The 14,793-nt window shown below is 44.4% G+C and overlaps 1 protein-coding gene across 14 annotated transcripts in view; it reads right to left on the bottom strand.

The window, feature by feature from the left end:
* ZNF131 (zinc finger protein 131) overlaps window positions 1–14,793 on the bottom strand; it is a 53,273-nt gene that overhangs the window by 12,939 nt on the left and 25,541 nt on the right. For 7 of the 14 annotated variants that reach the window (XM_054486963.2, XM_063664790.1, XM_054486960.2 and 4 more), the window contains one exon: window positions 1,300–1,982. In XM_054486963.2, the coding sequence (XP_054342938.1) occupies window positions 1,300–1,982 (683 nt within the window). Of the gene's footprint in view, window positions 1–1,299; window positions 1,983–14,793 lie in introns of those variants that run through there. The other 7 variants (XM_054486969.2, XM_054486965.2, XM_063664791.1 and 4 more) reach the window with 2 other exon arrangements.

The raw sequence follows: 14,793 nt of genomic DNA, 5'->3' as shown, positions 1-14,793 counted from the left end.
GCTCATGCCTGTAATCCCAGCTCTTTGGGAGGCTGAGGCGGGCGGATCACAAGGTCAGGAGTTTGAGACCACCCTGGCCTGACCAATAGGGTGAAACCTCATCTCTACTAAAATTACAAAAATTAGCTAGGCGTGGTGGTGCCCGCCTGTAGTCCCAGCTTACTCGGGAGGCTGAGGCTGAAGAATCGCTTGAACCCAGGAGGCGGAGGTTACAGTGAGCCGAGATCGTGCCACTGCACTCCAGCCTGGGCAACAGAGCAAGACTCCATCTGCCAAAAATAAAAAAAAAAAGGAAAAGAAAAGAAAAGAAGTATAAACATGTCAGGGATTGCTTTTTTTTTTTTTTTCCTTGAGATAGAGTTTTGCTCTTGTTGCCCAGGCTGGAGTACAACGGCGTGATCTTGGCTCACTGCAACCTCTGCCTCCCGGGTTCAAGCAATTCTCCGGCCTCAGCCTCCCAAGTAGCTGGGATTACAGGCGCCTGCCACCACGCCCAGCTAATTTTTTGTATTTTTAGTAGAGACGGGGTTTCACAATGTTGGTCAGGCTGGTCTCTGAACTCCTGACCTCAGATATCCACCTGCCTTGGCCTCCCAAAGTGTTGCGATTACAGGCGTGAGCCACCACGCCCGGCCGCTTTTTTTCTTTTTTAAGATGGAGTCTCGCTCTGTCGACAAGGCTGGGGTGCAGTGGCACGATCTCGGCTCACTGCAACCTCTGCCTCCCAGGTTCAAGTGATTCCCCTGCCTCAGCCTCCGGAGTAGCTGGGACTACGGGTGCCCGCCACCACGCCTGGCTAATTTTTGTATTTTTAGTAGAGATGAGGTTTCACCATGTTGGTCAGGCTGGTCTTGAACTCCTGACCTCAGGTCGGCCTCTCAAAGTGCTGGGATTACAGGCATGAGCCACCGCGCCCGGCTGTCAGGGATTGCTTGTAAATGTACTGTAAGTAACATGATACAAGAAATGTAAAAATAGAAATGGTAAAGTCTCACTATAAGATTTAATTATTTATAATCTTTAGGAAATAAATCACAAACTATTTTCTCTATTTCTTTGAAAAATATAAAAATTGGGCAAGGCATAAAAGTAACAATTACTTCCAAAGTTGATACTGATTTGCATTTAAAGCACCAATATTTGAACATGTAATACTATAAAAACGTGTACTTAGCCTACACATTAGAGATAATACATTAGATGGCTTCTGAGGCACTATTTTTTTTAAAAGGATTTAGATATTTAAATTTGAAGTGCATGTGGGAAAAAAAAAATTTTAGCAAAGTATTTGCTCATTACCTGTATGTTTTCGAAGATGTTCTTTAAAATGTCCAAAATGGTCAAACTGTTTCTCACAGTACTGACACACGTGAATTTTTTTCCCAGTTCTTTGCTTCTTACTGACTCCACCTTCTTCAAGGTGGTAACAATTTAGGTGCTGTTTCCATGCGCTCTCTCGAAGATATCGTTTATTGCATATTTCACACTTGAAACTCTCAGTGGAGTGTGATTTCATGTGTTCCTTAAAATGGTAAAACAATTTAAATGAACGGTTACATTTCTCACAATGGAACAAGTCCTTCACATGTGACAGCTGAAGTTCCACAATTTCAATACCTTCTACCTGTTTGCTCGTGGGGTCAGATGGACAGCCATCTTCTTTAATCTGCCCTTTTCTGTCACCTTGACGGTACTTGCTGGTAATATCTGCCAACAGTGCTAGAGCAGAATCATCAGAGGAACCTGTGCTCTGTATGTACTTTACGGACTGCTTCGCAGAAGCCACTTCCTCTAATGTTTCGACGCCTTCATCTTCCACTTCAATGGTGCCTTCGGCAATCTCTACCTCAATTTCAACAGGTTCTGATTCTGCAGATGGCAATGACTCAGTGATAACATTTGAAGTTTCTGCAATCTTCCTTTTTTTGGCCTCATTTTTTCCTGTGGTATTTTCCTCTAATGGAGCTGAGTTTTCTTTGTTCCTGAAATACATAATGTAGGGGTTTAAAAAATCTATAAGAATATCCTACCAGGCTTTTTTGAAGAAACTGATGAAGTGGCAATAGAATTTATATAAACAGTTAGAAAACAAGACTGCAAGGCTTATCCTACCTGATTTCAAGACTTAAAGCTACAGTAATTAAGACAATAGTAGTGGTGAAAGCATAGACACGAAGATTAATGGAATACAGTCCATGGAAATAACCCACGCTTAGTCAACTGATTTTTTTGGGGAAAAAAAGGTGCCAGCCAGGTGCGGTGGCTCATGCCTGTAATCGCAACACTTTAAGAGGCCAAGGCAGGTGGATCACCTGAGGTTGGGAGTTTGAGACCAGCCTGACCAACATGGGGAAATCCCGTCTCTACTAAAAATACAAAATTAGCCGGGCATGGTGGCATGCCTGTAATCCCAGCTACTCGGCAGGCTGAGGCAGGAGAATCACTTGAACCCAGGAGGCGGAGGTTGGGGTGAGCCAAGATCGCACCATTGCACTCCAGCCTGGGCGACAAGAGCAAAACTCTGTCTCAGGAAAAAAAAAAAAAAAGTTCCAAGGTAATCATTTAACAGTGGTGCTGGAACAATTATGTGCATGGGAAAAATAAGCCTCAACCTTTACCTCATATCATACATGAAAAATTAATTCAAAATGGGTCAAAGACCTAAATTTAAGAATCATTAAATTTCTAGAAGAAAACAGGAGAAGACCTTAGTGACATTGGTTAGTGAAAGAGTTCTCATTCTCTCACACAGGCTGGAGTGCAGGGGTGTGATGTTGGCTCATTGTGGCTTCAACCTCTTGAGCTCAAGTGATCCTCCCACCTCAGCCTCTCAAGCAGCTGGGACTACAGATGCATGCCATCACACTCAGCTAATTTTATTTTTGATAGAATCGAGGTCTCATTATGTCACCCAGGGTGGTCTTGAACTCCTGGGCTCAAGTGATCCTCCTGCCTCGGCCTCCCAGAGTACTAGGATTACAGACATGAGCTACTGTGCCCAGCTGAAAGATTTCTTTTTTTTTTTTTTGAGATGGAGTCTCGCTCTGTTGCCCAGGCTGGAGTGCAGTGGCGTGATCTTGGCTCACTGTAAGCTCCGCCTCCCAGGTTCACGCCATTCTCCTGCCTCAGCCTCCCGAGTAGCTGGGACTACAGGCGCCCGCCACCACGACCAGCTAATTTTTTGTATTTTTAATAGAGATGGGGTTTCACCGTGTTAGCCAGGATGGTCTCGATTTCCTGACCTTGTGATCTGCCCGCCTCGGCCTCCCAAAGTGCTGGGATTACAGGCGTGAGCCACCGCGCCCGGCCTGCCCAGCTGAAAGATTTCTTAAACAGCATACAAAAGGCAGAAATTGTAACAGCAAAAATTGATAAAATAGACTTCATCAAAATTAAAAACTGCCCTCTGAAATACAGTTAATAAAAAAGCAAGCCACAGGCCAGAAGAAAATAGTTGCAAACATTTATTTGTCAAAGATCTTTTTTTTTTTTTTTTTTTTTGAGACAGAGCATCTCTCTTGTGGCCCAGGCTGGAATGCAGTGCCACGATCTTGGCTCACTGCAACCTCTGCCTCCAGGGTTCAAGTGATTCTCCTGCCTCAGCCTCCCGAGTAGCTGGGATTACAGGCTTCCGCCACCATGCCCGGCTAATTTTTCTATTTTTAAGTAGAGACGGGGTCTCACCATATTGGCCAGGGTGGTCTTGAACTCCTGACCTCAGGTGATCTGCCCACCTTGGCCTCCCAAAGTGCTGGAATTACAGGTAAGAGCCACCGTGCCCAGCCTAAAGATCTTATATCTAGAGTGAAGAAAGGATTCTCACAACTCAATAAACTCAGTAAAAGACGGCACCTGTTGGGAGACAATTCTCCTTGAGTCTCTTCAGTTTCCTCACATCTTGTGAACTGAAAACTTTTGGTTTGGATGTTTGCAGCATAGTATAGTAGATGAAAGGGCAGGTTTATTGTCCAATATAATAAAGAGAATGCCCCCACTCTGGGAAAAACGTTAGGCAGGTTTGTTTGTAGCCCACTATAAAAAATTTGGAATTCCTAAGCTGGAGATTCTTCAGCTACAATATATATCAATCTTATGCATTCACCTGGGCCACTCTATGTGACTCTTGTGGGACTTGAGGGGAAGGGAAAACTGGTATAAAAATGAAATTTATACTGCTTGCTATGTAGACAGTAATAAGGTCCTTTCTTTCTGACTCAGAAGTCTTGTATCTTCTTCCAGCATCCATGACACTGTGGCAGGAAAACTTGTAGGCTTGCAAGTAGAGTAAAATCTCAGATCCCTCACTGCTCTTGCCAGTTTTTTGGCATTGAGAATAAGATGCTGGGAAAAAAAAAAGGCTTTCTGGAAAAGGAAGGATGAGGCATCACAGAGCAACTGATCGGATTTGAGGGAAGTCCACGGGAACCAGCAGCAAACATGTGGACTACACTGTATAGTCAACAAAGCAATAAATGGCCCTCTACTTTACTGCCTATTATTAAGGATTGAATTGTGTTCCCGCAAAGGTATGTTGAAGTCCTGGACCCTAATATCTGTGAATAGGCCTTATTTGGAAATAAGTGTGCAGATATAACTGAGTTAAGATGACGTCTGGCCGGGCGTGGTGGCTCACGTCTGTAATTCCAGCACTTTGGGAGGCCGAGGCGGGCGGATCAACTGAGGTCGGGAGTTCGAGACCAGCCTGACCAACACAGAGAAACCTCATCTCTACTAAAAATACAAAAATTAGCCGGGAGTGGGGGCACATGCCTGTAATCCCAGCTATTTGGGAGGCTGAGGCAGGAGAAACACTTGAACCCAGGAGGTGGAAGTTGTGGTGAACCAAGATTGCGCCACTGCACTCCAGCCTGGGCAACAAGAGTGAAACTGTCTCAAAAAAACAAAAAACAAAAACAAAACAAAACAAAAAAACACCAGGTGCAGTGGCTCACGCCTGTAAATCCCAGCACTCTGGGAGGCCGAGGCAGGCGGATCAACTGAGGTCAGGAGTTTGAGACCAGCCTGACCAACACAGAGAAACCCTGTCTCTACTAAAAATACAATATTAGCCAGGCATGGCGGTGCATGCCTGTAATCCCAGCTCCTCGGGAGGCTGAGGCAGGAGAATCGCTTGAACCCAGGAGGTGGAGGTTGCGGTGAGCCGAGATGGCACCACTGCACTCCAACCTGGGCAATAAGAGTGAAACTCAAGTCTCAAAAAAAATAATGAGGTTATTAAGACAAGCCTTAATTCAACACAATTAGTGTCTCTACAAGGAAGAATAAACCTGGACACAGGAGAAAGCCATTATGAAGACAGAGAAGATGGCAATGTGAAGATGAAGGCAGAGATTGGAGTTCTGCTACCATAAGCCAAGAAACACCTTTTAGCCAGAAGCCAGAAGAGGCAAAAAGGATGCTCCCCTTAGTGTCTTGGGAGGGATCATGGCACTATGAACACCTTGATTTCAGACATTTAGCCTTCAGAACTGAGAAACAACACATTTCTGTTGTTTAAAGCCACCCAGTTTATGGTACTTTGTTACAGTAGTAGCTTTAGGAAACAAAAGTACCTATTAATGAAGCAAAACTTGGAAGGTAGTTGCAGGAAGAGTATTGGGCAGCAAGTTCAACAGCTGCTGAAATGGTGCCCTGGTTATTGCAAACTCTTCTGTGGGAGAAAGACTCTTTTATCAATCTGGTACCATGTCTGCTCCATGGTTAACAACCATACTAAGATTCATTGGGAATCGGTGGGTGGGACAGAAGGTTCTGCCTCTTTTCAGACAAGTTACAATAATATGCACCTACAATGAATGTAAAAGAAGGGAAATTTGCCATTGCTATAGGCAGAAGCCAGGTGAGTCACAGCTTTGGACGGTTCACATGGGAGATGAGAGGAGAACATAATGCTTATCAAGGAAGAATGACAAAACCTGGACCAGCTTTGGGCTCCGTCCTTCCTGCAGTTTATCATGCCCACCTTTGATTCATTTGGAGAGGACAGTAAAAGGTCTCAAAGTTTTTTTTGCAGTCAGTCCTGGCTTCTATAAGGGCCTTCTTTGAGAGATGTCTTTAAGACAAACTCCTATGGGAAACCATAGATAAGATACTGAATATATAGAGCCTTCCAGTCCAAGTGGGTTCACAATGCTGATGAAGATTCTCACTGGGGAATGAGAAAAGGATCCAAAGTAATATGAATTCTTGTGGTCAATGCTGCTGAAAAGCTCCCTAACCTTTATGTTAAAACCAGGCAAAAGAATAACAGGGCAGCAATGTCCAGAATTAAGGTGTAATTTTTTTTTTTTTTTTGGTGGGGGTAGAGAGACAAGGTCTCACCATGTTGTTCAGGCTGGTCTCAAACTCCTGAGCTCAAGTGATCCTCCCATCTTGGCCTCTCAAAGTTCTAGGATTATGGGCGTGAGCCACTGCACCTGGCCTAGGTGTACTCTTTAGTCACTACTGTCCAAGTCAAACCTGAGACAAGTCAAAAAGACATAAACCTCATAACCCCAAATGCAAAGTAACATGCAGGGAGCCAATGAATCAAGGAATCCCCAAGGCTGAAATAGATGGGTGTCAGCAGGGATGACGTTACACTGACTAAGGTCATTGGGTGGGCTGAAAACACCCAGTGGTTTGTTTAGTCAAGCCACATGCAGCTTCTGTGCTGCTTGAAACCAAAAGTAAATGTGCCTTACTTATTGGCACAGTCACTTTTCTCCCTCCACATCTTTTCCTCCTCTACCCTCTCCTTTGACTTCAGTGCTTTTAGGAGAAAGATAATTAGGAGTGGAGCCAAATTCTCCCTGTTCCCAAAGGGGACTGAAAGCAGTATACTCATCCAAGTATATTGGAGAAAACTCAGGAATGGGAGGACTCAAACTTCCATGGCTATGTCAGATTAAGGTGCCAAACTCACCATACCACTTTTCCATGGGGAGAGGATGGACTTGCATTTTTTAACTGATGGGGTTTGGGCATGGTTCACAGCAGGAAAGGGACGCTATCCTGACCTTGTGGTACGGCTGATTCTATGTATACTGTTGTTGCTTCAACATGTGAATGTACAGCAGGAAGTGCATTTATACTTCTTCATCCCGTAAGTACCAGAGGGAATCACCCCAACTGGGAAGAAGAGCTAACAGAACAGCCGAGCAAACCTGCAAACCTCCCTGACATTTGCCGCTAGTGGTGAGGTCAGGATTTAGTGCAGTGTCTCTATCTTCTGATGTCTAGTTTATGTTATATTGATGATATCCTATTGACTGGTAAATCAGAAGTCTCAGTCTCAAAGGCAGACTGCAATGTTATCACACCTCCATCAGCAGGGGTTGCTGATAAACCCCAGCAAATTTCAGAGGCCTACTCATCAGGTAAAGTTTATAAAGATAGATTCACAACACTCCATCCATCCAGCAGTAAAAGAAAAACTGTTTCTTCTCCTACCCTCCTCCCAACAAAAATAAAGCCCAGCATCCTACTGGACTCTTTGGGTGCTGGACAGTATGTGCCTTACTTAGGCATTCTACTTTCTCCTTTCTATCAGCTAATCTGCAAGCAAAACAGCAACCTCTAAGTGGGGCTGCAACCAACAGGCTGCTTTGCAAGTTAACAATCAAACCGCAGTGCATTCTCTCTACGCTAATGAGCCCTTTGAGCCACTAGTCTGAGCCTGATGCTTTTGTAGATTGGAGCTTCTGGCAAAAGGAGGCAGCCTCTATCCAACAGTTATTCCTTGGGTTTTGGACTTGCTAAACCCTGACACAGCTCCCAAGGTACACCAAATCTGTGAAAAAAAAAATTAGTTTGCTGTTGGGCTCTTGTTGAAACTGATCTCTAACTACCCATGCAGGCCCTGAGGTCCTCCAGTCTGATATTCCCATTTGGGGGTGAGTCAACTCAGACTTCACGACTAACAAGGTGAGAAATGCCCACCAAGTGTCACTTGTCAAATACAAATGGTATACTTAAGAAAGTAGTGGGCCCCCTTGGCCATCATGAAAAACTAGCAGCTCCCCAACTGTTGCCCAAAGCAAAGTCACTAGATTAATGGAACCCTTAATTAACTGATGGCTTGGCTAAGCTGAAATTTGATGGTGTTCACTGGGCTGCTGCAAGTGCTCAGCCTCTGCACCAACAATGAAAACCCAAAGCAGACATGGTCATTCTGCTCAGTGGGCAGAACTCAAGGCTGTCCTCATGACTCTGGACAACATTCCCCCAAATTAACCTTGCTATACTGGCACTTACATTGTTGCCAATGGTCTAGCTGTTTAGTCTGCTACTTGGAAGACTTGGCAGATTAAAGACATCCACGCCTCTGGGGCCACAACTGTGGAAAAAATAGCAGCTGTTGCCGGAACTATCTGGGTCACTCATTTAGATGTGCAAGATAAGGGACTATTCTCTAATGAGACCAACTGGAATCAAGATGCTAATCAAGCCTGCACTGCCCAGACTGCCACTAATGAAGCCTACAGCCAACATTATTCTGGATATGGTAACACATGCACCACCATCAGAGACTGGGCACAAATTAGAGGACCCTATGTTTCTTATGCAGAAGTTTGCGACTGTTAATGTCAGACTTGACACCTGTTACAACTTGGTCTGCTTGTCTCATAGTGAAGGATCACATAACACAGAGCGTTGTCCCTGACTGTTCCTTGCAGACTGACTGTACTGGAGCTGTGACCCCAATGCAGGGCTATCAGTGGTGCTTCATCATTGCTGACATTTCTGACACTTTTTTTTTTTTTTCTGGAGACGGAGTCTCACTCTGGAGCCTCGCTCTGGATCACTCTGGAGCCTCGCTCTGGAGCCCAGGCTGGAGTGCAGTGGCGCGATCTCAGCTCACTGCAACCTCCACCTCCCTGGTTCAAGTAATTCCCCTGCCTCAGCCTCCCAAGTAGCTGAGATTACAGGCGCACGCCACCACGCCTGGCTAATTTTTTTTTGTTTCTGTACAGGCAGGATTTCACCACGTTGGTCAGACTGGTCTCAAACTCCTGACCTCAGGCAATCTGTCCACCTCAGCCTCCCAAAATGCTGGGATTACAGGTGTGAGCCACCCCGCCCCGCCATGCTGACACTTCTTTAGATTACACTGTTGCTGTTCCAGTTTCATCAGCTGGTTCTGGTCACACTACTGTGGCTCTTGAAACTAATCTTATGTCTTATGTTCACCTTTCTAGACCATCTGCAGTCTGATAATGGTTCAGCTTTATCACATACACAAAAATGACCACAAAAGCAAACCAATAACAGTCAAGGTATTGATGGATGTTTCATGCTACCATCCATAGATACTGAGTACCTTGTTGAGTATGGCAACAGCTTTCTCAAACAATGACTCAAAATGATTTCTGACTCTACTTCCCTCACCTCCTCTTTGTCCAAAAATCTGAGTAAAGCAGTTTGATTACTGAATTTAGCTGTCCCTAGAAAGGGATCATGTCTTCTTGGCTACTTCCTGGATAATGATGAAGACCGAAGGGGAGGGAAGTAATATAAACCCAATCTGAAAAAGTAGGATTCTGTGCCCTGAAATTTTTTTTTTTTTTTGAGATAGAGTTTCGCTCTTGTTGCCCAGGCTAGAACGCAATGGCACGATCTCTGCTAATTCTGCTTTTTTTTTTTTTTTTTTAAGTAGAGATGGGATTTCACCATGTTGGTCAGGGCTAGTCTCGAACTCCTGACCTTAGGTGATGTGATCTGCCCGCCTCAGCCTCCCAAAGTGCCGGGATTACAGGCGTTAACCACCGCGCCTGGCCCGCCCTGAACATTCTTAAACATTTTCTTTTCCCCAACAATAACCCTGGAATAGCCTGGTACCTCTTAAAGGTGACAGCCTGGTCAAAGCCAGGGTTAGGAAATTCGAACTTCATTCTAGTTCGGCCATCTGGATTCTCTTAATGGAGTGACATCTTTTAGGAATACTGACCACTTGATTGAATTCACTGCTTGCCAAGTACACTCACTTATAATAGCCCATGTGAGCCAAAGTGGGAAACATAATGGGTCTCTAAGTTTTAAATGTCCTTGCCCTTCTTGTACCTGACCATACCAGATGAAAGGTCTGGATAAGAGGAGGGGATGACTGGAAAAGAGGTGAAGGAGGAATGACAACCTTGCCATCTAGGGAGAGAAACATCTTATGACTCCAGAAGACATGGGGCAGGGAGGGACAATAATCTTTGTCAAGCTGGGCGTGGTGGCTCACACCTTTAATACCAGCACTTTGGGAGGCTGAGGCAGGAGGATCGCTTGAGTCCAGGAGTTTAAGAACAGCCTGGAGAACATAGTAAGACCCCATCTCTACAAAAAATTATAAAAGATTAGCTGGGCATGGTGGCACATGTCTACAGTCTCAGCTCCTTTGGGAGGCTGAGGTGGGAGGATCATTTGAGCCTAGAAAGTTATAGCTGCAGTGAGCTGTGATTGCACCACTGCACTCCAGCCTGGGTGACACAGTGAGACCCTGTCTCCAAAAACAAAACAAAACAAACCAACTTTGTCTTTCAGAACTGCCCCTAGAACCTTTCAAATTAAGAAAAATGCTCAGTTGCAGGTCTCGCCAACGGCTATAAGCATTTTTAAACTGACTGCTGTGTTTGCCATTCCCTGCCAAGTGGTTTCCCTTAACTTTACCAACATGTCTTCTAAAAACAGCTGGGGATGACTCCTGTGTGTCGCAGGCAAAACACCATGCTCCACTACCGTTCTCACAGCTGACATCAGTCCATGAGGTGGACAGTTACTACTCAAGTCAGCTGGCATTCAGGAGCTTGTGATAAATAGGACAGACTCGGCTGGGCGTGGTGGCTCACACCTGTAATCCCAGCACTTTGGGATGCTGAAGCAGGCAGATCACTTGAGGTCGGGAGTTCGAGACCAGCTTGGCCAACATGGTGAAACCCCGTCTCCACTAAAAACACAAAAGTTAGCTCAACCTAGTGGCACTTGCCTGTAGTCCCAGCTACTGGGGAAGCTGAGGCAGGAGAATCACTTGAACCTGGGAGGTAGAGGTAGTGAGCCAAGATCATGTCACTGCACTCCAGCCTGGGCGACAGAGCGGGACTCCATCTCAATAAATAAATAAATAAATATATATATATATATATATATATATATATATATATATAAATAAATAAATAAACAGGAAAGAAGTCAACTGACTGTCCTGTCCTCACAGTCTCTCCAAAAACTAGAACTAGACTCAATCATTCTAATTGAACTGGGAAAGGAGACTACATTGGAGGCCATGTCAATCTGTGCCTCTACACTGATGCAGGTCCTACTTTGGAGGCACGAACAATTGCAAACAGTACTTTCCTTTCAGGGTTCCTATGTGCTCCTGGGACTGTGCTTCTTGTGTGGAAGCCAGGTACTCATTCCTTGCCTCACAAAAATATGATGACTTGCAAGGCGCGGTGGCTCATGCCTGTAATCCCAGCACTTTGGGACTCCGAGGCTGGTGTGTCACTTGAGGTCGGGAGTTAGAGACCCGTCTGGCCAACATGGAGAAACCTATCTCTGCTAAAAATACAAAAATTAGCAAGGTGAGGTGCAGGTGCCTGTAATCCCAGCTACTAGGGAGGCTGAGGCAGGAGTATTGCCTGAGCCCGGGAGGCAGAGGTTGCAGTGAACTGAGATCGAGTCGCTGCACTCCAGCCTGGGCAAGAGTGAGGCTCCGTCTCAAACAAAACAAAACAAAACGATGACTTACACCTAAGAGGTGGTCATAGGAGACCATCAAGTGTTTAAGGAAGATCAAGCAGCCCTCGGGTGACTGTGGAGGTCTCATTTAAGGATACTCTTGGTTAGAAATTCTCAAAGGGATGCTTCCTAGAATAATAACTGACTTATTTATGCACATCCCGTGGGCAGTTTTCCCTAAAAGGAGTAATCCAATTAAAAAAGTGGTACAACATTGTGCATGACTTAAGCTGATATGTTCACTGATATCACTTGGGCTCTGGAAGGCATTTATGTCAGCTTCAAGCCACTGGGGCCAGGTTTATTATGAATGAAAAACTTGCCCTAGTAGACATCCTCCCTATGGGACAATGTGGAGCCTGTATAATTGTAAAACATCTTGCTATACTTAGATTAATGCCCAGGGCTAAGTGGAAAAGTCAATACAGAAACCCAAAAAGAAAGTCACCTGTTTTTCTAGGGATTTGTTCAGCTAGCTGAGTCCAGAATGAACCTTAGTGTGGTGTGTGCATGATTAAGGTGAACATGGCAGGGTGGCCAAATCCTGCTGCTTGAAGTTATGTTGACTTCAATAAATCCTTAAATAAATCCACTATGAGAAAAACTGAATGGATTAGGTCCTGGTCTCTGTGTTTTTTGTTTGTTTTTGGGACAGAGCTTCGCTCTTGTTGCCCAAGCCAGAGTGCAATGGCACGATCTCAGTTCACTGCAGCCTCAGCAATTCTCCTGCCTCAGCCTCCTGAGTAGCTGGGATTACAGGCATGTGTCACCACGCCTGGCTAATTTTTTTGTATTTTTAGTAGAAATGGGGTTCCACCATGTTAGCCAGGCTGGTCTCGAACTCCTGACCTCAGATGATCCACCCGCCTCGGCCTCCCAAAGTGCTGGGATTACAGGCGTGACCCACCGCACCCAGCCAGGTCCTGGTCCCTATGGTCAGATTTATCAGAGCAGCTAAAGAAGTGCTGTACTTATGGGGAAAATTCAGTACCAGCCAGGATAATATAGAAACAAGGATATGGAACAAGACAACTCTCCATGGATACTCATGTTTCTGCATGTCTTATAAACAAGGACATTGAGAGCCTTTTATTTTGGACTATCTTTTCAAAGTTGTCTGTACAGCAAAGGACTGGAAAACAGAGCCTGTCCTCTTCCAGAGTGGAGAGTAGGTTTATTTATTGTCCAGTACAATAATGTTTCTTCTACAGCAAAGGTTAGGCAGGTTTGCTTGCAGCCCATTACAGAAGATTTGGGTTTCCTAAAGCTCAGAATTCCTCAACTGTGATGCAAACAACTGTGAGCACGGTACACACCTAGGCCACTGTGCCACCCCTGTGGGACTAGGGGGACAGGGAACAAGAAACACTGATACAAACATGGAACTCATGCTGCTTTCTTTGCTCTAAGTAATCAAGCCCTTTTCTGACTCAAGAGTCTCATGTCTCTTGCTGGCATCCATGAAACTGTTAGCTAAAAAGTTACTACCTTGCAAATAGGATAAAATCTCAGACCCCCATAATGCTGCCCACTTCTTGACAATAACCCCATTTTAAAAAATAGGCAAAAGATTTGATCAGGCACCTTGCCAAGGAATACAAACAGATGGCAAAAAAGCACATTAAAAAATATCCAACACCATTAGTCATTAGAGAAATGCAAATTTAAACCACCATATACCCACCAGCCCGGCTAAAATAAAAAAGCCTGACCATATCAAGTATTAACAAGGCTGTGAAAAACTGGAGCATTCACAGGCTGCAGAATGGAATGTAAAATGGCACAACCATTTTTGAAAAAGAGTCTGGCAGTATCTTAAAACATTAAACATATATTTACCATACTCGCCAGCTATTCTACTAAGAGGTATCTACCAAGAAAAATGAAAGCATATGTCCAAAAACTTGTTACACAAACGTTCATAACCACTTTATTTGTAATAGCCAAAAATTGGAAACAACCTAAACGTCCATCAACAGGTGAATCAACAAATGGTGATATATCCATACAATGGAATACTTAGCAGGAAATAGGAATGAACTACTCATACACACACTAATATATATGAATTTCTTTCTTTTTTGATCCACCCGCCTCGGCCGCCCAAAGTGCCGAGGTTATAGGCGTGAGCCACCGTGCCCAGCCTTTTTTTTTCCTCCCTCTGTCTCCCAGGTTGGAGTGCAATGGCACGATCTCGGCTCACTGCAGCCTCTGCCTCCCAGGTTCAAGTGATTCTCCCTCCCTCAGCCTCCCGAGTAGCTGGGATTATAGGCATCCACCATTATGCCCAGATAATTTTTGTAGAGACGGGGTTTCACCATGTTGGCCAGGCTGGTCTTGAACTCCTGACCTCAGGTGATTTGCTTGCCTTGGCCTGCCAAAGTGCTGGGATCACAGGCACGAGCCACTGTGCCCGGCATGAATTTCAAAATAATTATGGCAAGTGAAAGAAATTAGACAAGCACTACCATACTATTACATGCACATAAAATTGTAGGGATGAAGATAGGAATAGGGAGAGAGGAATGGACTACAAAATTGCACAAGGAAACTGGAGAGTGATGGATGTGTTTATCACTGTGACAATGGCTTCACAAGAATGTACACGCATGTTAAAAGTCATCAAACTGTGTACTTTAATATGTGCAGCTTATATTACACCTTATTAAAGTTTTAAAAATATTAATACTACAATAACATACCACTATATACCCAATTAGAATGACTAAAGCAGGAGTCAGCAAACTCTGGCCTAACAGTAGTAGCATGTTTTACGTCAAAGTTTTATTAAAACATAGCTACACCCATTCATTTACATACTGTCTATAGCTGCCTTGCCACAACAGTAGATCTGAGTAATTGCAACAGAGACTATATGGCATTTAAGTATAAATATTTATGTCCCTTTAATAAAATGTTTGTCATCTCCTGACCTAAAGTTTAAAAAACCCTTGACAATATCAAGTGCTGGTGAAGACAAGGCGTAAGTGTTGTGTTGCACACAAATATGTAAATGGATAAAACCAATTTTTATTTTGAGACAGGGTCTCGTTCTGTTGCACAGGCTGG

The sequence above is a fragment of the Pongo pygmaeus genome, chromosome 4 (assembly GCF_028885625.2).
Source record: "Pongo pygmaeus isolate AG05252 chromosome 4, NHGRI_mPonPyg2-v2.0_pri, whole genome shotgun sequence".
NCBI classification, from domain to species: Eukaryota; Metazoa; Chordata; class Mammalia; order Primates; family Hominidae; genus Pongo; species Pongo pygmaeus.
This window is presented reverse-complemented; position numbering and strand designations above follow the sequence as displayed.